We start from the raw sequence: 22,112 nt of genomic DNA on the forward strand, positions 1-22,112 counted from the left end.
TATGTATATATTTTTTGGGCAATTTATACTCTATATTTGCCTTTATTTTACTAAACTGTATATACTGCATTAATTCTATATCTCTTTCTGCGGCCTAGTGCCTACAATACCATTCCTTACTGGATTAAAATATTCACGTACAGTGACAGACCAATGAACCATTGTTTCACGAATCAGCTGTTTACTGTACACTCACCAACCAATCACAACGGTTGACTTATCAATTGCCCACCTTGCAAGCGACTGCACGCTTGCTCAGTGTACGCTCAGTCCCGCCTGGGGCACTTATATAGCACTCTAGCCACTGCTGACCATACTTACTCAACACGTGACTTTATGCCCCATGTGTTACTCTCTCACTTAAATATTAGTTTTTATCTCTATTTGTTGCACATTTACATTAACATTAAAGTCAGTGCTCTGGATTGGCAATCTCTACCAGAACGTCTCTGTTCCCGGACACCCGCGGCTACCGTGCTCTACAGGACTGGCCACAGTGTTATGAACTATTCGTTTGCGGTCGTATTGTGCGTGAGTGAATCCGTGAAGGACATCTTCCGTCTTCACGCCTGCCTACAAGACAGCAGCCTATCTCCACACTTCCTGATCACAACCTGGCCCTCAACAACAGCAGACTACGGTTACCCCTCATGAAAACAAAGGTAACTGTTTATTTTCTGCACTTTATTTGAATATGCACTGTTCATAAACTCATTATGTGTAACCTGGTGAACTCTTGTTAAAATCAGTGTGCTCGGCGTCTTTACTGCCTAGTGTGAAGTGGTCCTTCTTAATCGAGCCTCTAAAATCTTATTTCACGGTTCTCATAACCAAAATCCATTCTTTTCAGTGTCTATATTAAGAAACTGCTCAAAGATGTCTAGACTCTACTTGTATTTACCCAGAGTGTTACTACCACCTTTACCACCGTAAAGTTCCTGGCAACAAACACCGAGCACGTAAACTGAGGGTTTGAATAGGATATCAAGGATTCACACTAGCAAACTTTATTTTCTTTATAGGTCAGAAACTAGTTTGTCTATTCATTCCCCGCGGAGTTTGCAATGAAGCGAATGAATTATGAAGCGTTCATTATGTGGCTTCCTCCTAGACGTTATATTTTTATATCTGTCATATATATTGTTTTTGGTCAGCAGTTTGTCTGTATTATACTTAGGCTGTAATACTAAACAGGCAGTTGTTAAAAGTTTAAATTTATAACAGCATAATGTCAGGTTATAAAACAAACGATTTGTTAAATATAACTATTTATAAATTTAAAACAATTAGCAATGAGCAATGTAACTAACTTAAATACCTTAATTCACACAGTAAGTTTAAACAGGAGATATAAAAATGTGTATTGTATGCTTATTCAAATTAAGGAAATATCTGTATTTTACGTACCTTAGAGTAAAGTAGTATCGTAAACTACTCTTTAACAGTATAGGCATTAAACGTTGTCATAAACATCGTTCTATTATAAGACATGCAGTATTACGATATATGGAGACGAGTTCAATCAATCATAAATTGCACCCTTATCGGCAATAAATATTATCATAAACATCATTCCATTCTAATACACACAGTACTACCATAGATGCAAAGACGAGTTAACTCTATCATAAATTGCACTCTTATCAGCAGTAACCGTTATCATAAACACCGTTCTAGTATGACATGCAGTAATACCATAGATGCAAAGAAGTGTTTACTGAATCATAAACAGCACACTATAACTAACGTACTTACTTTATCATGGATGTAGACTAAAGCTAATGCAGAGATTCATCACAAACTACTCAGGTAACATAACATCGTATGATACCCGATAATATAATGAAACAATATCGGTTATTTGGATATGTATAAAACATATGCACTTTCCTTCGGCCTTGTAGCTTTTGTCAAATTTTCCACTGATTTTAAAGATTTTATAAGATGCGGTAAATGCTTACTAAAAACTTCAATAACGGCTCTCAAGTGATCAAATTAAAAAGTCTTGTACATAAAAGCAGGAAAGTTTGCACTTATTGGTACTATATCTTACAAAGATGATCACTAACCTAAAAATTTGCCCGCATTACAAGTTTCAAACATTTTGCAACGATAATCTTTATTGGAAAAAACATACTTGGTATATTATTATATTTATTTGGATTATCTTGATCTTCAGCTTATAACATTAATTTTGTATATGTACCCAAGAATGGTCAAGTGCGAATAGGAATTAGCTGTGTACTATGTATTATCCAATTGTATGTGTTAGAACACAAGGATTTTGAAAATGCAGAACGTCTCTTCTAGTGGTGTAAGATTAACAAAATGTATAATATAATTCTGAGATGTTAAATGAGCATATCAAGTGTTCGCACAGTTTCGCACATTTTTACTAGATTTAGGATTTTAAAGGTTTTTATTTGAATATCAAGTAAGTTGAAGGTTGATGAGAAGAAACGTACATGTTACATATAAACTAAATATGAATATTAGTTAATTGAAAATTAAAACACCTACTAGATATTTACTCGATTGTATTAGGTAAATTGTTTAAGTTTAATTCTTGTAGAGTATGTTATTGGTTATTAAATAGCTAGATTAGCATTTTGTAAAAAGTGCTGACCGAAATATAAATAATAGAAACTATGTTCTTATAAACTTTGTTATATTAGTGGTTTTTCTTGATACTTAAAACGTTTGCCTGATATATATATATATATATATATATATATATATATATATATATATATATATATATATTACTTACATACATATAAATATATATTACAATTTTAAGTTGTAAATTTGCGTAATTTAACTAACGGTTTATACTAATAAACCTTATCAGGTAATGTTTCTGTTTCCTGTTTGATTACTAACACATCGATTACTAACACGTGAACGCAATCTAATTACCTAAGCTAGCGATATTAATATTTTATTTGTTATGCTACAGTACTACAAATAGTGCTTGATAAAATATATAAAATACATTACACGTGGTCCAGCGTCACTCTTGGAGATCGATAATTTCATTTCTGTAGGTATGACTGTCAAAACGATATCTAAAAACAATAGATGCAAGGATTTGAAACATTGCAATAAGTTTTATGATGATGGTACATATATTTAATGGAATTTTGGTGAATATTAGCAATGGTCTACTTTCTTCAAGAAATCTTGAGAACGAGAGATTGAGCTGTAGGCGTGGAATTTTGAATACTGTCTACTAATCAGTGGCCTGGAAAAATTATTCTTTTGTTGTATGTATGTTTCTGTCCGTTATCCATAGGAAACCTGTAGAACGAAATATGTATTATAGTTATTCACGGCCAAGATAATACTCAATTAATGGACTGCTGCGAATTGACAAAAGGCACTTTCCAGGTAAAAATACTCACCTCGATTTAGTTACGGTTAAGCAACTTTTGGTTATGTTATTGGATTAAAAGTTCAGTTTGAATAATGTTAAACTTTTCCCTAGAACAGTTGCCATTATAAGACATTTATGGATGTTATTAAAAAAACTGGGCAAAGCAAGTACGACTTCGATACATCTTGATTTTATAATTAGTTAAAATATTAACGGTTATGTACATAATACCAAGGCATTATATATACATACTGCCAGTGTTCAATAAATTGGTGCTATGAAATATATGAATACAAGAAGGGTATATGGCATCTGCCACATTAAAAAAAGGCAGATTCATTCGTCCTGAATTGTTTTTGATGGCATTTTAGAATATAAATTTATCTTTGGCTATAATTAGTATTTCACATTAAATACTACTCATAAAATTAAAGTTCACTTTACAGTAGTAAGAAGGTGCTGAGTGACCCAGAATACGATAATTGTAATCTGTGGTACTGTTTTAGAATCATTAGAGTTTTGGTGATGTTGAACACTAATTAAACTAAATCCCGAAACAGCTACTCTTGTAGAACTGTCCAACTAAACTTGGGAGTCAACAACGTAATCTTATACATTTGGAAGTTTGCTTCAGTTACGTTAGCCCTTCCCAACTAAAAGACAAATTATTTTATTTGTATAAGGATGCCTCGGCTTGTTTTGATTATTGAACTTTTTAATTAGCAACAAATGAATACAGTGATTAATCATTCTGTTTGACTAAACTACAGTAAGTTAGTAGTCTTATCAGTATTTCCTCGTGATAAGTGTTTTCCTACTTAAAATTTGATTAAACAATTTTTATAAATATTTGAAATGTAATATTTTTGAATGAGAACAGACTTAGTTGAGAAACTAACAACACAAAATTACAGTAGGCCTAGTTGGATGGGATAAATGAGATTTTTATTAGAACTAATGGCCACATCAGTAGATCTTATAGACTCAAAGATGTTTTACCCTATCGAATATATATCTGAACTATTCGAAAAAGGCCTCTGGGCCCTTTCCTTGGATGAACGCACTTTCCCACACACGATTCGCTGAACCTTACCACGCTTCACATCCCCAGGATACCCTGTCGTAAATATTAAGGGTGATTATATTTGTGTCTACATCCAACTTTCTAATCGAGTCACGAACCTTTAATATTTGTATGTTATAAAACATTTTAATTATTTATTTACACATTAGTTCAATAAAAGGAAAATTAAATTTAGGAATAATAAACAGAGACTTATAACATATTTTGCCCGACAAACAGAGCAATTTTAAAGAGTCATGCCATAAATTATTTGTTTTTCTCTGTTTCTTACAATACTTCTAGAACCATAACTACAAATTTCAATAAAAGAAACCATAAACAATGACAAAGAATCAGTTACTGAGTAGAAGATTATACAGTAGCATATGCTTTAAAATATACGCAGAAAATAATCTGGGGCTCACAGGCATTCTGTGGACACTTATTACAAGAAAGTCATCAAATTTAATACGTGCCTATGCATAAAACATTCATAATCATCAACTAAAGTCGTTATGTAGAACAAGTTTTTAAGTAATGAAAGAAAACTCATGTAGAGCTATTTGAAATGTGTGCACTAGCTAAAACGTCTTTGAAGTCAATCTAAACATTTTTCAAAGATACTAAAGAAAATTCTGCTTGTTTTTGGAAAAGTATATTTTTAACAGACTTATTATATATCAAGACAACAACACATATAATAAAATAGAAATACTGTAGTGTTTTATTGGGAAGAGGAATAGGTTGTAAATGGTGGTACATAAAGTGAAAAGAGGTCCTGATTTATATTACAGTAACATAAAGGTCCAGTTGAAATTTAGCAGCTTTTGAGCATGTTTAGAGGATTTCACTAATCAGTATCCTGCGTCTCAGCACTTTTAACTTGGCGTAGAAAATATATCGATCATTTTATCAGTGGTAATAATGATTCTGTAATCATAAAAATCTATATTCATGGTTACATATGACAGGAACAAACGTTAGTACTGCAACAAAAGGTTACTTTTCTAATATTCTGTAATGCAGTAACTAATTAGAAATGGTGAGTTGCTGCATCATTTCAGATAAAACAAAATCAGAAGAACGTCAAGATTATTTAGAGAGGGACAGGACCTTCTTAAAATAGTGTCGTAGTCTGTATGAGTAATCGTCAAGATAATGATAAACATAAAGTTGTAGCATTTTTATATTGATCTTATGTGTACCCATGATAGGAACGTGAAAATAGCTCACCAATAAATTCTATATGCATACTGAGTACAATCACATTTTATCCAGCGAGATAGTCGTACGTGTAATTAAGTTACATTGTAAGACTGGTTGGCAAGACTTTTGTTACGTTCTTTATGGTCTCTCAATATTCTGATTTATTGGTTATAATCAGATTAAAAATTTAATTTAAACATGTTGGATGGAATGTAGACATTTACTGACAGGCACGAAACTTACTGACAGGCTCATGCAATGCCTCGTTTTTTATAGTCACAAAAACGGCTGATATTATTTCAATTCTTTAAATCTTTGACACTCTGTTATCTTTTTATCGATTATTCATCGTCGCTATTCTAATAAATTAGACCTTAGAGGCAGGTGTCAGTTCGTTAGTGAGGTGGCAGAGGCAGAGATCCCAATACCCGTCAAAGTATCTATTAAATGGTTAAATTGCGGTTTGATTAAATTATAAAATGTAATACGAGTAATTACAAACTTACGAGAAAGTTGATATAAGTATGGCATAATCCAATATTTAATTTGATAGAACTTGTTTTGTTTTGTTGCAAACAAATTCAGTTGCGTGGGTATAAAATATTGATACAAAAATTACTGATAGGATTTCAGAGAATTGTTACTTTCATCCGTTTTGTTTCAGTGAAACGTTGAATGCAATACAAACTCTAGCAATAACGAGTTTGTGCATGCAGAGCTTTCTCCCAATAAAATTAAACAGTTTATCGAGTCCTTTAATGAAAACTTTTTCCAGTATTGGATATTTAATTCGTATTCCTTCAAATAATGCATCGCGGCCCTACTAAATTGCTATCCACCCGCTTGTTAAGTACTCTTTAGTTACATTTACGTAATATTATGAATGAAATATTATTGAAAATGCTAATGATTTTATGTATATATATATAAGTAGATATGAATGTGGGGTTCCTGGCTCACTTTTGGGACAGTCCAGAAAATCAATGTAAAATACTGTCCATTGAACAATAAAAAATCTAAGAAATCTAACAGGAAACCACGAATGTAAAATACTGTCCATTGAACCATAAACAAATCTAAGAAATCACGAATGGAAAATAACCGAATCTTTAGCTGTTTTACTGTTCATTGTAGGCTTCTAATTTCTTAAGCTATTTTAATGAAAAAATCCAGAAATCTTCGAAATCTTTATTCCACGAAGTTAATTGTAACACAGTCTTTATCTTTAATAGTCTTCTTTCCAGTAACAACCAAGTGTAATTTATCATGTTTATTCAATTCTTTAATCTTTTTTTCATCCAAAACAGTCAAAAATCTGTTTGGCAAGTGTACTTTAACAATCTTCCAACTCGGCAATTATTGTAAACCCGAATTTATCTTTCATTTTCTCCAAATTCACAATTTTGTGTTTCTTATTTTCTTCTAATTCTATTAATTTCTTGTATTCTTTGAACTTTAAATCACCAACCTCATTTAATTCCTTTAGTAGCTCCATTTTACATAAGAAAAAAATTATTGAAAAAATAGTATAAAGAATTTAAATTACCCCCTACAAACCAATATAGTACTATTTTGTCCTATAACTATACTATTTTTTCAATAATTTTAAGTCTTAGTTTACAGATTTTTCTATAATATAAATAGAAGAAATCTATCACTGTTTCACCAGAAATTGTGCTGATTTCTGTCAAATTCAAGTAAAAATCATTACTTTTTCAAATTCATAGTTAAGAAATTTTCCCTATTTAAATGGAGGGTGAAAAAGTAACATGTCCATTCTGCAAAAAAGAAATTTTAAGAAGAAACTTCGATCGACATTACAACTCAAAGATTCACTTAAAGAACAAAGACATTTACTACAAGGGAATTGAATCATTTAAGACAATGGGCCAAAGAAAAATAAAATTGACGATCACGAAAAGATGTTCAATATTGAACAATTACGAGAATTAAAGAGAAATTTCAAAGTTGAAAAGAAAAATCTCAATCTATTTAATGATGAAAAAATTAATTCAATCGCTGAAAAATTGGCTATCGAAACTAATGATAAAACAAAGTCTGAAATGAATCGAAGAAATTTGATAAACACAAATCTGAAAATATCATTGATGTAGAAGTTTTATCGTCTATACACGGTCTTTTCAAGCAATACATTTTAAACGAATTTAAACGATAATTTCATGTCACTTTACAAATATCTTTCTATTTTGCGGCAGAGATTAAGAGTTTAATAGAAAAATTTCAAGAAACTGTGAAAAACAGTAAAGGATATATCTCTTTGGAATGTGAATACGAACGAACTTTAGTGAACGGTGAAACGCAAATTTGCCCAATGTATTTTACTATAAAAGCAGACGAAATCTTTGACATAAACGACTTTATTACTAAGCAGTTTAACAAATTAAACCCATCGAGAACAAACAAATCATCCAAATAGAGGATCAGGGTGGTCATTTAAAAACGTTGTAAACAACTAGTTTTGAGCCTTAACAAACACGAATTTATGAACGCAGGATCATATATCGATTTACCAAAGAAAATCAAAGATAAAAAAGCTTGTATAAATATAAAAAATAAAGATGATTTGCTTTATTTATTCTATCCGATGTGCTATTGAAAAACCTGAAAAGAATGCTGATAGAGCAAAACAATACGAACAATTTGTAAATGACGAGATATTTTCAGGTTTCGAGTATCCAATGTCCTTAAAAGATATACAATCATTTGAAAAAGGAAGTTACAATTCTAAGTACAAGTATCCGAAAATGTCAATAAATATCTACAGTTATGATGAGAAATTTAACATTGTTCCGTTGCAAATTTCAGAAATGTATGACGCCGAGTTAGAAGTTGATTTATTGTATGTAAAACAAGAAGATAAAATCTCATTATGTTTTAATAACCGATCTAAATAGATTAGTGAGTTCACAGTTATCCAAGCATAAAGAAAGGAAATTTCTATGTAGGAGATGTTTAAGCCATTTCTACAAATCTAGAGATTTAGCAGACCATTTAGAAATTTGTAAAAATCACGAAGTTTGTAAGCCAATTATGCCATTTCCAGGTCAAACAACTAAATTTACTAATTATCAAAAGAAGTTTAGCCATCCGTACGTTATTTTATATGGATTTTGAAAGCATATTAGAGAAGATTCCCCACATGCAAAAAACAATCCGCAAAAAATCGATCACAACCAAGATTCAGAAGCACATTCCATATGGTTTTACTCTATACTTAGTGTCTAATGTGACCAATCGTATGTACAAGCCGATATGTTATCGAGCAAAAAATGAAGAAGATTTGCCAAATGTTCCTGCAAAACTGTTTGAAGAACTTAATAAATTATCGAAATACATAGCTAAAAAAGTATAATTCTAAGAATAAAATACCTATGAAATTGACCGAAGAAGAAGAAATTGCATATCAAAATTCAAATCTTTGCCATATTTGTGAATGTGAGGGTTTTGATAATCAAACAAGAAAAAAAGTACGAGATCATTGTCATTTAACAGGTAAATTTAGAGGTTCAGCTCATTTATCTTGTAACCTTGAATCTCAAATTTCCTCAGAATATTCCAGTTTTCTGTCACAATATGTCATGTTATGATACTCATTTGTACGTAAAAGAGTTGGCAAAACAGTATGGTAATGTTGATTTGATTGCAAACACCGATGAGAAATATATAAATTATTCTGTAAATTCTGGGATATGGATATGAGTTTGAAGATGATAAACCAAGAAAGTTCATCAAGTTTTCTTTTGTAGATACGTTCAGATTTATGGCATCGTCTATAGAAAAGTTAGCTAAAAACCTCAAAAAAAGATGATTTCAAAACATACAAATCATTTTATACCAAGATGGTCTGAACGCAATTCTAGATAGACAACCAAATGACGAAGAAGAAATCTTTAAAATTCTATCTGGAAAAGGGAATATTTCCCTATGAATTTATCGACAGTATTGAAAAAACTTGATTACACAGAAGAATTGAGAATTCAAGATTTCTATTCACTTTTGACAGATGAGAGCATATCTGAGAAAGATTTTCAACACTACTTAAATGTATGGAACAAATTAAAAGTAAAAAATCTAGGAAATTACTCCGATCTCTATAACATTCAAGATGTTCTATTGCTCGCTGATATCTTTGAAAATTTTAGGAATATTTGTTTGAATTGCTATAAACTTGATCCAGCACACTATCTAACAGCTCCCAGTCTTGCATGGGATGCTATGTTAAAATTAAACGAAATATAGAATTACAATTAATTAGTGATTATAATATGTATTTGATGATCGAAAAAGGTATTCGCGGAGGCATTTCTCAATGTATTAAACGATATGTGAAAGCAAAATAACAAATATTTAAAAGATTTTGATAAGACAAAGCCCGAAAACTATTTGTTGTACGTCGATGCAAACAACCTTTATGGGTATGGACTTATGCAAAATTTACCATATAAACGAAATCAAGTGGATGGATCCTAAAACGTATACAACAGCAGAATGGAAAGAAACAATTTTGGAACTCACTGGCGACGAAGATTATGGATATATTTTAGAAGTTGATCTTGAATATCCAACAAATTTGCATGAACATCACAAAGATTTACCTCTTGCTCCAGAACATTTTAAAAACAAACTTTGCACAACTCTTTTAAACAAAACAGAATATGTTGTTCATTCTAGAAATTTTGAAATTCTATCTAGAACAAGGTATGATTTTAAAACATGTGAATAGGGTTATTGCGTTTGATCAGAAACCTTTCATGAAAGAAATATATCGATTTTAATACTAGTATGAGAACCAAGGCTATAAGTGACTTTGAGAAGGACTTTTATAAGCTTATGAACAACTCGGTTTTTGGAAAATCGATGGAAAATGTAAGAAATAGATGTGATATTAAAACTAGGAAACGAGAATTTTCAATGAAAACAAGCTAAGAAAAACAAATTTCAAATGCTTCAATATTCTTTGACGACAACTGTATAGCGAGTCACATGTACAAACAAAAGGTTAAATTTAACAAAACCGATTTACATAGGATTTTCAGTTCTCGACCTCTCAAAATTGCTAATGTACGAGTTTTATTACAACAAATTAAAGAAGTTTGATCCAGATTTGAATCTGTGTTACATGGATACAGACAGTTATTTTCTAGAATTGAAACGAGATCCTTTTAAAATTATTAAAGAAATATAGATGACTTTGATACAAGTGATTATCCAAAGATCATGAATGTTTCACTACTAAAAATAAGAAGGTAATAGGGAAATTCAAAGACGAACTAAATAGCGATGTTTTAGAAGAATTTTGTGGTTTTAAAGATCAAAGATGTACTCGTACAAATATCTAGACAAAAAATCCAGTTAGGTGTAAAGGAATTAAGAGAAGCGTTGTAAATAAAACAATAAATATCGAAAACTTGAAGAGATGTTTGTTCGAAGATAAAGAAGAATTTAGGGAGATGACTGTAATAAAAAGCTATAAACATGAATTGTATACCATCACCCATAAACAAGCTGGCACTGAACGCTAAAGATGATAAGAGAATCGTTCTAGAAAATAAGATCGATACAGTACCTTATGGCTATAAAAATGAAGCAAAATCTGATATATTAGACGAATTAAATAAACTTGGAAAACTTTGAAAATTGAGAAATAACCGGAAAGTGTTTACGAAATATGAATTGAGAAAGTCAAAGCTGTAATTTTTTCTATATAAATGGAGGCCCAAAAGAAGTGTACAATATGTCAAGAATTTAGACTTTTTGAAGAATTTTCTAAAAATAAGAATACCAAAGATGGGATTATACTATTATTGTAAAGATTGTAATAAGAAATATAGAAAAGAATTATATGATAAAATGGGAAAAATTAAACTTTAGAAGAGAAAGAATGCACACGCTGTAAAATAGTTAAGAATATTTCTGATTTTAACAATTGGCATTATAGTAAAGATAAAAAACAAGCATATTGTAAAGAATGTATTAAACAAATCTTTGCTAGACCAGTTCATTGCGTATGCGGAAGAGAAATTCAACATTTCTATAGTCTTAAAAGACATTTACAAACAAAACTATCATAATTCGCGAATGTTTAACATTTTCATCGTGTAATTTAGATTATTCTATAAATCAGTCGAGATTCTGTCATATTTGTAGTAAAATGATTTCCGTTGTATAAAAATATTCAAAGATTCTTTCATTTGGTTATACAGATTGATAGAATTTGGTTCGTCATCAATGAACAAAATCTCTAATTCAGGATAATTTATTTTTAGATGTGTTTTAATCGGTTTGGTATTTCTCGTTTCTGAGCTCTGATAACGTAATAAGGCCATTCCCACATGTGATTCTTCTTAATTAACACAAAAAACATGGTGTTTTTTCTTATCAAAATCTTTACATACCATATCTCTCTTCATTAATTCCATTCGCAATTCTTGATTCTCTATTTTCAATGATTTCATTTCATCTTTAATTTGCAAGTGTTTAACTTCGTCCTCTAAATATTTAATCTTGTTTTTCAAGTTTGTACACACCAAATTTACGAATGCTTGGTAAAACATCTCTCGTAACCCATTGTTGAAAGCTTTTTGCTTCTATTTTATGAGATCTTAAAATTAACGAATAAAGTCCTGATTCATTAATGAAAATAGTATCTTTGTGAATATTTGCGAGGTGGCCCTCGAGGGTACCTTATCTTTTAGATAAAAGTATTGAGATTTGTCACCTTCATCGACATATTTCTAATCGCTTTTTCTGTATTGTTATATTCCAATATTTCTGCAACATCTTTAGCCTTAAACCAAAATTCATCATTTTCGTCAACAATTGTTAAAATTTCTTTATTATTGAATTTTAGTTGATTATTTCTTAGATCTTCCACGTTCCACGTTCACGTTCACGTTCCACGTTCTACGTTCCACGTTCACGTTCCACGTTCTACGTTCCACGTTCACGTTCACGTTCCACGTTCTACGTTCCACGTTCACGTTCCACGTTCACGTTCACGTTCCACGTTCACGTTCACGTTCCGCGTTCCAAATTTTTTTCTTTATAAATGGATAGAGCACTAACATTATTACAAAGCGAAAAAGATTAAAATCGAAGAAGAAAGAAATAATAAAATTTTAGAATTAATACAAAATGTCGAGACAGATTTTAAGAAATTTAAGAGCAAGTTTTATACAATCTTCTAGATGAAAAATATAAGCCAGAACTCGTAGTAGAAATACAGTTTAAAAATATTAAAAGCTCTGTAAATATTTTAAAACATACAGAATCAGATTCTTTTACATTAGATACAGAAGACGAAGATAAAATATTAGAGATTATTAAAAAAGTTGTTAACAGCACAATTGATGTAGATTCTAACGATTTACAAAATATTTCTGGAGGAAGACTCTATAAATACAGATTTAGAAGTTCTAAGTATGGTAGTGGATTAAGACAACATTTAAAATTCTAAACACGTCTTTCTAGGGGGAACGAATCGTTCTTACCTTTAAACTTTCAAGAAAAGACTAGAAGATATAAATTTTCAAGGGTATCGAAATCGCGACTCTTACAAAAAAATTACATCCAGACACTATTTTCGACCTTTACACTCAAATAATAGCTTGTTAAATTTTTTTTCTATCTAAATGGAGTCAGTTGTAGACCTACTCAATAATCAACTAAAATTCAATAACAAACATATCTTTACGATTGTTGACGAAAACAATGTGATCTGGTTTAAGGCTAAAGACGTAGCAAAAATTCTAGAATATGAAAATACTATGCAAACGATCAGAATAAACGTTGACGAAGATGATAAAAAACTTCTATTTTAATCTAAATATAAGGGGGGCTATAATAGCTTACCTTCAAAACCTTCCAAAATAACACTGTTTTCGTTAATGAACCAGGTCTCTCAAAATAAAAATTTGCTTGTTAAATTTTTTCTATCTAAATGGAGTCAGTCATAGATCTAAGAAATAATCAACTAAAATTCAATAATAAAGAAATTTTAACAATTGTTGACGAAAATAATGAATTTTGGTTTTTAAGGCTAAAGATGTTGCAGAAATATTGGAATATAACAATACAGAAAAAGCGATTAGAAAATAATGTCGATGAAGGTGACAAATCTCAATACTTTTATCTAAAAGATAAGGTAGCCCTCGAGGGCCACCTCGCAAATATTCACAAAGATACTATTTTCATTAATGAATCAGGACTTTATTTCGTTAATTTTAAGATCTCATAAAATAGAAGCAAAAGCTTTCAACAATGGGTTACGAGAGATGTTTTACCAAGCATTCGTAAATTTGGTGTGTACAAACTTTGAAAACAAGATTAAATATTTAGAGGACGAAGTTAAACACTTGCAAATTAAAGATGAAATGAAATCATTGAAAATAGAGAATCAAGAATTGCGAATGGAATTAATGAAGAGAGATATGGTATGTAAAGATTTTGATAAGAAAAAACACCATGTTTTTTGTGTTAATTAAGAAGAATCACATGTGGGAATGGCCTTATTACGTTATCAGAGCTCAGAAACGAGAAATACCAAACCGATTAAAACATCTAAAAATAAATTATCCTGAATTAGAGATTTTGTTCATTGATGACGAACCAAATTCTATCAATCTGTATAACCAAATGAAAGAATCTTTGAATATTTTATACAACGGAAATCATTTTACTACAAATATGACAGAATCTCGACTGATTTATAGAATATCTTAAATTACACGATGAAAATGTTAAACATTCGAATTATGATAGTTTGTTTGTAAATGTCTTTTAAGACTATAGAAATGTTTGAATTTCTCTTCCGCATACGCAATGAACTGGTCTAGCAAAGATTTGTTTAATACATTCTTTACAATATGCTTGTTTTTTATCTTTACTATAATGCCAATTGTTTAAATTCAGAAATATTCTTAACTATTTTACAGCGGTGTGCATTCTTTCTCTTCTAAAGTTAATTTTTCCATTTTATCATATAATTCTTTTCTATATTTCTTATTACAATCTTTACAATAATAGTATAATCCATCTTTGGTATTCTTATTTTTAGAAAATTCTTCAAAAAGTCTAAATTCTTGACATATTGTACACTTCTTTTGGGCCTCCATTTATATAGAAAAAATTACAGCTTTGACTTTCTCAATTCATATTCGTAAACACTTCCGGTTATTTCTCAATTTTCAAAGTTTCCAAGTTTATTTAATTCGTCTAATATATCAGATTTTGCTTCATTTTTATAGCCATAAGGTACTGTATCGATCTTATTTTCTAGAACGATTCTCTTATCATCTTTAGCGTTCAGTGCCAGCTTGTTTATGGTGATGGTATACAATTCATGTTTATAGCTTTTTATTACAGTCATCTCCCTAAATTCTTCTTTATCTTTCGAACAAACATCTCTTCAAGTTTTCGATATTTATTGTTTTATTTACAACGCTTCTCTTAATTCCTTTACACCTAACTGGATTTTTGTCTAGATATTTTGTACGAGTACATCTTTGATCTTAAACCACAAAATTCTTCTAAAACTTCGCTATTTAGTTCGTCTTTGAATTTCCCTATTACCTTCTTATTTTTTAGTAGTGAAACATTCATGATCTTTTGGATAATCACTTGTATCAAAGTCATCTATATTTTCTTTAATAATTTTAAAAGGATCTCGTTTCAATTCTAGAAAATAACTGTCTGTATCCATGTAACACAGATTCAAATCTGGATCAAACTTCTTTAATTTGTTGTAATAAAACTCGTACATTAGCAATTTTGAGAGGGTCGAGAACTGAAAATCCTATGTAAAATCGGTTTGTTAAATTTAACCTTTTGTTTGTACATGTGACTCGCTATACAGTTGTCGTCAAAGATATTGAAGCATTTGAAAATTTGTTTTCTTAGCTTGTTTCATTGAAAATTCTTCGGTTTCCTAGTTTAATATCACATCTATTTCTTACATTTTCCATCGATTTTCCAAAAACCGAGTTGTTCATAAGCTTATAAAAGTCCTTCTCAAAGTCCACTTATAGCCTTGGTTCTCATACTAGTATTAAAATCGATATATTCTTTCATGAAAGGTTTCTGATCAAACGCAATAACCCTATTCACATGTTTTAAAATCATACCTTGTTCTAGATAGAATTTCAAATTTCTAGAATGAACAACATATTCTGTTTTGTTTAAAAGAGTTGTGCAAAGTTTGTTTTTAAAATGTTCTGGAGCAAGAGGTAAATCTTTGTGATGTTCATGCAAATTTGTTGGATATTCAAGATCAACTTCTAAAATATATCCATAATCTTCGTCGCCAGTGAGTTCCAAAATTGTTTCTTTCCATTCTGCTGTTGTATACGTTTTAGGATCCATCCACTTGATTTCGTTATATGGTAAATTTTGCATAAGTCCATACCCATAAAGGTTGTTTGCATCGACGTACAACAAATAGTTTTCGGGCTTTGTCTTATCAAAATCTTTTAAATATTTGTTATTTGCTTTCACATATCGTTTAATACATTGAGAAATGCCTCCGCGAATACCTTTTTCGATCATCAAATACATATTATAATCACTAATTAATTGTAATTCTATATTCGTTAATTTTAACATAGCATCCCATGCAAGACTGGGAGCTGTTAGATAGTGTGCTGGATCAAGTTTATAGCAATTCAAACAAATATTCCTAAAATTTTCAAAGATATCAGCGAGCAATAGAACATCTTGAATGTTATAGAGATCGGAGTATAATTTCCTAGATTTTTTTACTTTTAATTTGTTCCATACATTTAAGTAGTGTTTTTGAAAATCTTTCTCAGATATGCTCTCATCTGTCAAAAGTGAATAGAAATCTTGAATTCTCAATTCTTCTGTGTAATCAAGTTTTTCAATACTGTCGATAAATTCATAGGGAAATATTCCTTTTCCAGATAGAATTTTAAAGATTTCTTCTTCGTCATTTGGTTGGTCTATCTAGAATTGCGTTCAGACCATCTTGTATAAAATGATTTGTATGTTTGAAATCATCTTTTTTGAGGTTTTTAGCTAACTTTTCTATAGACGATGCCATAAATCTGAACGTATCTACAAAAGAAAACTTGATGAACTTTCTTGGTTTATCATCTTCAAACTCATATCCATATCCAGAATTTACAGAATAATTTATATATTTCTCATCGGTGTTTGCAATCAAATCAACATTACCATACTGTTTTGCCAACTCTTTTACGTACAAATGAGTATCATAACATGACATATTGTTGACAGAAAACTGGAATATTCTGAGGAAATTTGAGATTCAAGTTACAAGATAAATGAGCTGAACCTCTAAATTTACCTGTTTTAAATGACAATGATCTTCGTACTTTTTTTCTTGTTTGATTATCAAAACCCTCACATTCACAAATATGGCAAAGATTTGAATTTTGATATGCAATTTCTTCTTCTTCGGTCAATTTCATAGGTATTTTATTCTTAGAATTATACTTTTTAGCTATGTATTTCGATAATTTATTAAGTTCTTCAAACAATTTTGCAGGAAACATTTGGCAAATCTTCTTCATTTTTTTGCTCGATAACATATCGGCTTGTACATACGATTGGTCACATTAGACACTAAGTATAGAGTAAAACCATATGGAATGTGCTTCTGAATCTTGGTTTGTGATCGATTTTTGCGGATTGTTTTTGCATGTGGGAATCTTCTCTAATATGCTTTCAAAATCCATATAAATAACGTACGGATGGCTAAACTTCTTTTGATAAATTAGTAAATTTAGTTGTTTGACCTGGAAATGGCATAATTGGCTTACAAACTTCGTGATTTTTACAAATTTCTAAATGGTCCTGCTAAATCTCTAGATTTGTAGAAATGGCTTAAAACATCTCCTACATAGAAATTTCCTTTCTTTATGCTTGGATAACTGTGAACTCACTAATCTATTTAGATCGGTTATTAAAACATAATGAGATTTATCTTCTTGTTTTACATACAATAAATCAACTTCTAACTCGGCGTCATACATTTCTGAAATTTGCAACGGAACAATGTTAAATTTCTCATCATAACTGTAGATATTTATTGACATTTTCGGATACTTGTACTTAGAATTGTAACTTCGTTTTTCAAATGATTGTATATCTTTTAAGGACATTGGATACTCGAAACCTGAAAAATATCTCGTCATTTACAAATTGTTCGTATTGTTTTGCTCTATCAGCATTCTTTTCAGGTTTTTCAATAGCACATCGGATAGAATAAATAAAGCAATAATCATCTTTATTTTTTATATTTATACAAGCTTTTTTATCTTTGATTTTCTTTGGTAAATCGATATATGATCCTGCGTTCATAAATTCGTGTTTGTTAAGGCTCAAAACTAGTTGTTTACAACGTTTAAATGACCACCCCTGATCCTCTATTTGGATGATTTGTTTGTTCTCGATGGGTTAATTTGTTAAACTGCTTAGTAATAAAGTCGTTTATGTCAAAAGATTTCGTCTGCTTTTATAGTAAAATACATTGGGCAAATTTGCGTTTCACCGTTCACTAAAGTTCGTTCGTATTCACATTCCAAAGAGATATATCCTTTACTGTTTTTCACAGTTTCTTGAAATTTTTCTATTAAACTCTTAATCTCTGGCCGCAAAATAGAAAGATATTTGTAAAGTGACATGAAATTATCGTTTAAATTCGTTAAAATGTATTGCTTGAAAAGACCGTGTATAGACGATAAAACTTCTACATCAATGATATTTTCAGATTTGTGTTTATCAATTTCTTCGATCATTTCAGACTTTGTTTATCATTAGTTTTCGATAGCCAATTTTTCAGCGATTGAATTAATTTTTTCATCATTAAATAGATTGAGATTTTTCTTTTCAACTTTGAAATTTCTCTTTAATTCTCGTAATTGTTCAATATTGAACATCTTTTCGTGATCGTCAATTTTATTTTCTTTGGCCCATTGTCTTAAATGATTCAATTCCTTGTAGTAAATGTCTTTGTTCTTTAAGTGAATCTTTTGAGTTGTAATGTCGATCGAAGTTTCTTCTTAAAATTTCTTTTTTGCAGAATGGACATGTTACTTTTTCACCCTCCATTTAAATAGGGAAAATTTTCTTAACTATGAATTTGAAAAAAGTAATGATTTTTACTTGAATTTGACAGAAATCAGCACAATTTCTGGTGAAACAGTGATAGATTCTTCTATTTATTATAGAAAAATCTGTAAACTAAGACTTAAAATTATTGAAAAAATAGTATAGTTATAGGACAAAATAGTACTATATTGGTTTGTAGGGGGTAATTTAAATTCTTTATACTATTTTTTCAATAAATTTTTTTCTTATGTAAATGGAGCTACTAAAGGAATTAAATGAGGTTGGTGATTTAAAGTTCAAAGAATACAAGAAATTAATAGAATTAGAAGAAAATAAGAAACACAAAATTGTGAATTTGGAGAAAATGAAAGATAAATTCGGGTTTACAATAATTGCCGAGTTGGAAGGATTGTAAAGTACACTTGCCAAACAGATTTTTGACTGTTTTTGGATGAAAAAAAGATTATAAGAATTGAATAAACATGATAAATTACACTTGGTTGTTACTGGAAAGAAGACTATTAAAGATAAAGACTGTGTTACAATTAACTTCGTGGAATAAAGATTTCGAAGATTTCTGGATTTTTTCATTAAAATAGCTTAAGTAAATTAGAAGCCTACAATGAACAGTAAAAACAGCTAAAGATTCCGGTTATTTTCCATTCGTGATTTCTTAGATTTGTTTATGGTTCAATGGACAGTATTTTACATTCGTGGTTTCCTGTTAGATTTCTTAGATTTTTTATTGTTCAATGGACAGTATTTTTACATTGATTTTCTGACTGTCCCCAAAAGTGAGCCAGGAAACCCCACATTCATATCTACTTATATATATATATATTATATATATATATATATATTAGTAAAATTAATTTGACAAGTAAAGTCAAGTGTGTTTAAAAATATGAAATTGAAATAAATAGGTTTTTTATGAAACAAAATAAAATACTGTTTCTGCTGTTTAAATTTTCCAAATAACATTTTAATATTTTGCAAAGAAAATATTACATAAATTCCTTAAGCACTTTAAAGTCTGTTATTTATTTTAAAATACAATGAGACAAACATAAGGAGTAGAAGTCTGTAATTTGTGAGCGTCACACACCAAGAGATCATCTGTCTAGTTAGCGAATTCCCATAGGCAAAGAGAATGGTTGCTGCAGTCAGGCAACAGCCAAACCCAAAACTTAAACTCATACTAACTCTATACGCCACGTTATTGTCACTTATAAGTTAATTACTCTATACTTTGTGTATATCTTGCTTTATTAATTCATTTTAGTAAAGATTGTAATTTTCTTGAAATTTAATTAATAAAGAGGATTTGGGAAATTTGAATTTTTAGTTTTTCGAATGTTTTTGAAAGAATCAAAATTTTATTAAATAAAAAAGATAAAGGGGCCTTTAAGCCCTTTGACGGGTTTATAGCTTAAGAGTAGTCTGTAATTAGGACAGCAGTAAAACAATGCATCAGTGGGTGTAATTCAATAATGTTACACAGCCCCTTTGTCGTGGATATGGACAAATTGGTCTCGCACAACCTCTGCTTTGATTGGTAGAGCTTATTGTACCTACGAGCATTCATACAGCTGTCTTATAGAATTTTAGAAGTAAGTTTATAAGCACCCAAGAATTTTGATCTAAATATATGAAAAACTAAGCGATTTGAAAAGCCTAATATCGTTAAGTAATAGGCCACGTTACCTACTGATAATTGAAAATTTATAATTTTACATAAAATGTATAGATAGTCTTATTGCTCCCTAATTGTTATTTACAAAAAAGTCATATTGGGCGTTAACGTTCTTCATTAGTTCTGACCTCCTAATTACAATGTATTATATACATCTAATCATTTAAAATTGTATGTACTATACGGGCCCTTAAATAACTATTTTTATAGTGCTTTAGTATTATTTTGGTTGTTTATGGCTAGTATCGCTATTTAACCATGACCTTCATTTGTGAGTAATTATTAACATGAACAATTTGGTGTCTTTCTATGGATTTATTTATTATAGATTATAGTAGTATTCTTTTAATATTTACTTTTAATTTATCCTAATAATATTAAACTTTCAGTTCCACACAGAAATGAGATACTGTCACCTCATAGAACTGCAAACCTTGTCATACAATCTTAAAAAAAGAATTACGATTTTAATTTTTATATGTTGACTTCATTTAATTATTTATTGGATAGAAAACAATATGTGATATTTAATTCTGAACACAGGAAAGTTGGTGAAATAAAATATAGCGCATCCTATGAGTTTCAGGAGCATTTTTTATTCATTATATTTATAAATTATGTTTGTCAAGATAAATTAACGTCTTTTGATTAACGGCAGGCGACTATATACAGATCCTTATAGTGGTGACTTTCTGTCTCTTTATCTCTTTGTCTAATGGATGATAGTTTGAAAAAATCAATTATCGTTTCTTATTTTTATCATATTTATACTCTTCAGATTGGATATTAATCAAAACTAGCGTGTCTCATCGATTTCTTTCGTAGTTAAAATTACTCCTACGATTTAAAAAAACTAGGTTATGTATTTTTATAGTAAACCTTATTTGAAGGACCACCAAAGCATGTGTTTTAAACCTGTAGCATATAAAGGTAGGTCTGAGTTATATGTAGGTAAATGGTAAATAATTATTTAGCACTAATTAATTTATGCTCCTATAATTGTATATGATTAGATTTATATTTTTAATGTTCGAATAGCAATTGTTTTAGGTACGTCTATACGCAAATAGTTTGCAATAATGCAAACTAATATTGATATCGTACTTTTAAACATTCAACTGATATTACTGTATTAATCAATATATATTATAACTAATTACGATAAGCACATTTATAAGAATATGAAATAAATTCTAGATTGGCGTGCTTAAATCTTATATGTTATATTATATCACCAATTATATTAATCAAACTTGTAAATTGAGAGGCGCAATACATTTTCAACAACAACTTGCTTTTATTTAATTTATATTTATATTTGTATTTATATACTGTATTTATATTTAATACAGAGATATATGTGTGTCATGTGGTCGAATATAATTTTTTATTCAACTTCACTAGATATGTAACGATATAAAGTATTCATTCTATTGAATGTTCTAATTGCAGGCCAAAATTTCTCCGGGATCAACGAGGAGATCGTGTGGATGTCCATAGGGTTGGCCGTGACGATCGCTATCCTTATCACGATGGCACTGTGTTACCTGCTACACCAGAACTGCAAGAAGCGACACGAGCACGGGTGGCACGCGTGACACAGGCCCCTGCCTCCCCCACGGGAGTACTACATCACCGTCTAGCGTCGGGCCAGGGGCTCCGGC

General features: G+C 30.1%; 1 protein-coding gene across 1 annotated transcript; it reads left to right on the forward strand.

Moving 5' to 3' along the window:
* The first annotated feature begins 1,660 nt into the window (after positions 1-1,660).
* On the forward strand, positions 1,661-22,060 carry LOC124352868. Its single transcript, XM_046802619.1, has 2 exons — positions 1,661-1,809; positions 21,901-22,060. Exons 1-2 carry the CDS (start codon positions 1,782-1,784, stop codon positions 22,044-22,046), a joined length of 174 nt encoding a protein of 57 aa, XP_046658575.1. The 5' UTR covers positions 1,661-1,781; the 3' UTR covers positions 22,047-22,060.
* The last annotated feature ends 52 nt before the right edge of the window (positions 22,061-22,112 follow it).

The sequence above is a fragment of the Homalodisca vitripennis genome, chromosome 1, assembly GCF_021130785.1.
Source record: "Homalodisca vitripennis isolate AUS2020 chromosome 1, UT_GWSS_2.1, whole genome shotgun sequence".
Lineage (NCBI taxonomy): Eukaryota > Metazoa > Arthropoda > Insecta > Hemiptera > Cicadellidae > Homalodisca > Homalodisca vitripennis.